Here is a 2914-nt window from a genome sequence, read left to right on the forward strand (position 1 = left end):
TAAAAAATATATAGAACCATAGTTGACACTTCACTTGAGATATTTTACACATCTCGGAATGCTAACTGTTGATAATTCCCCAAATCACATGTAAATGTAATTAATTGTATTATGTTTCCAATAAGTGTCATTATTTTTTTATTAAGGTTGCGCTGGACCACGATCCCACGTTTATATTTTGATTATTCCTAACCGTCACCCCGCTTTGTCCCACGTGAAGACAGTTTCATCCGTCCCACATTTTGCGACGAGAAGATAGTTGGAACTTATTTTAACGGTTCTACCTCACCTTATAGGTGATGGTGGGACGGATGTAACTTTTTATTCTCATTTGTCTCCACGTGGTGATGAAGCGGGGTGACAGTTTGGAATAATCCTTATATTTCATATGCACGACAAAAACCGGTACCGGTAAAAAACTTTTACTATGCCTGTCTATATAGTTTTTAAATGTCTTCAGCGTCACTGCAACTCTTTAGTTTGACTTTGACCAATCATATCAGATATTGTTGATCTAATATGATGTGTGTTAGCGAGACATTTTTCTCCAATTTACATAACATGTTTTGTTGACTATATAACTTGTCTTCAAGTTATAACTTTAAGTTAAATGGCAGTGCTGCCTGTTTCTTTATAATAATTATGATATAGCACTGAATGTGCGGTTTTTTAAGCTAGCATTCTTATTAGAACTTGTTTTATTGTTAGCGTTAAGTTTGTTAAATATGTTTGCATTATTTTTTTAAAAAAAAACGTTTCAATCCTAACGTGAATGCTTAAATAAGGCAAAAAGATTTTCATAAACTCTTTTGTAGAAAATAAAAAATATCGTGGAGCATGTGTTATTTTAAACAAAACTACATGTCGATATATGTCACATTTGGACAAAAACTACAGAAATATTAATAAATACGTGATTATGCATACAAAAATACATTTATTGTAATTTTTTGATGGTTTTACTAACTTTTCACCACATCAAATCACAAACTAACAATTATTGTAAGTTTTAAATTGTCAATTAGATTAGAAATTAGTGCTTTATGTTTTCGTAAACGTGAATGTTGAAATATATTTTTCTTTATCTAAAGTTTATTCTATAGATGATAATTATTTTTAATTTGAATCGAACATGAAATGTCGATTTTAAGTAATATAATTATTTTTGTTATTGTTATGTAGGCAGCTACAGTTTCCACTATTATATTAATTTTGTCCTTTTAATATAATAATAAGTACATTTAGTTTGTTAGCTTTAAGTTGAGTTAGATTTAGTTACCTTGCGAAATTATGTTTAATTCCAAAAATTTGAATTTACTCTATAGAATAAGGGAAACTTTTATTTTATGTAAGACCAGTGCCATCTGGTGTCCGGTGCCTTAAACGTGCCTGAGCAGATTTGCCGCTAGTTGCTTACGGAGTATTATAAATATTTTATTAGATTTTACACACTTAATATAATCAAATGTTATGTTGCATGAAATTATTAGTATGTAGTCTTTATGTGAAATGCATATTAAAATAAATAAATGTATAAAATAATAGTGCCTTTCATTTCTCTTCTGTATAAATACAGGGTTATTGGCAATAAGACGTATTTTAATTTATAATATTAAAGTAAAATGGTTCTTTACTTCGCAATTTTTAAATTGGATCAGATAGTTGATTTGATAGATAATATAGTTAAATAATCAGTGTTTAATGATTTCTATAAATTAGAAGAAAAAATAAGTTATAATTGATAGTTTTTGACCGACACCCCAAAAGGAGGTACTCATTTCGTCTGTATATTTTTTGTTAAATACATTTTTGAAGTTGCATTTTAACTTAGTGTTATTTAGTTTGGCGTGTAGATTGACATCTACAATGAAGATCCGTAACTTGGATGATGGGATTGAGTAAAATAAAACTTCTGAATTGCGGCTTAATTTTATTAAAATATTACAAAGGCACTGTAACATCGCTCGAGTAATACTGTGTCCAATACAAAATATCTCGATGCCTTCGGTACAGTATGAAGCTAGAGAAGCGAGTATTGTTGGGTCACTGCCCGCAGCGTTAAACCATTACTATGAAATTGTTATTGTTAAGGTGCGTTTGCACTGTGGATGCCTTCTTATAGTTGCTTCACTTTTTTGAGCGCCAATCGTGTAAATTAAATGTATTTATAGATGGGCTAAGCTGTTTTTTTTAAAGGGGTAACAATGTTGTACATAGTTGTTACGATAGTGTCCTTATCTTAATGTTTTTTTTTGTTACATAACCGTACTCCCATCTCTAGCTTCAAACATACCATTACTTTGTGATGAATATTTAACTTTCTTAAAATAAAAACAATATCTCGCCGTAAACAATGTTTGTTACGACAGATAGAGAATAAATAAGATATTACTAAAGTTAACCGCTTCAACACGTGCGTCTAACAATTATTATAATAAGCTTTTTTTAATCATTTTTTTATTTATGTAAACAAAATATAAGCTAATTGGCAATCAATATAACGGTCATATAGATGAGTCGGTCTGTTTCATATTATTAAAATAATTTCTAAGCCCTCCATTCGAACGTGCGTTTTTTTAACGCAAGGCATTGGCGTTTTTTTACAGTTTCGCATGTACAAACGCTTCAATATCACTTTTGTTTCGTGTTCAAAATTCAATACTAAATAAAAAAGCGTTGCCGTATAAACAGATACACGGAAATGCGTTTATTGTATTTCAACGTTATTTTAACGCGCGTTATAAAAGCGCCCGTGCGAATGGACGTTAACGTATTATGCATTTCAAATTACATCAAGTACGAATTTATTAAGAAATAAAAGTCATTACTTAAAACAATAATGGATATAAACCACTAAATTATTTACAGAGCAAGAATTAAAAGAAGCTTCTCTGTTCTGAGATTAACAAATAAA

At 29.9% G+C, this 2914-nt stretch overlaps 1 protein-coding gene across 1 annotated transcript in view; it reads left to right on the forward strand.

The window, feature by feature from the left end:
* LOC106101788 (transcription factor CP2-like protein 1) overlaps positions 1-2180 on the forward strand; it is a 39912-nt gene extending 37732 nt beyond the window's left edge. The window contains 1 exon segment of the mRNA XM_013281123.1: positions 2172-2180. Coding sequence (XP_013136577.1) covers positions 2172-2180 — 9 coding nt within the window.
* Positions 2181-2914: the final 734 nt, after the last annotated feature.

This window comes from Papilio polytes, unplaced genomic scaffold (genome assembly GCF_000836215.1).
Source record: "Papilio polytes unplaced genomic scaffold, Ppol_1.0 DF823935.1, whole genome shotgun sequence".
NCBI classification, from domain to species: domain Eukaryota; kingdom Metazoa; phylum Arthropoda; class Insecta; order Lepidoptera; family Papilionidae; genus Papilio; species Papilio polytes.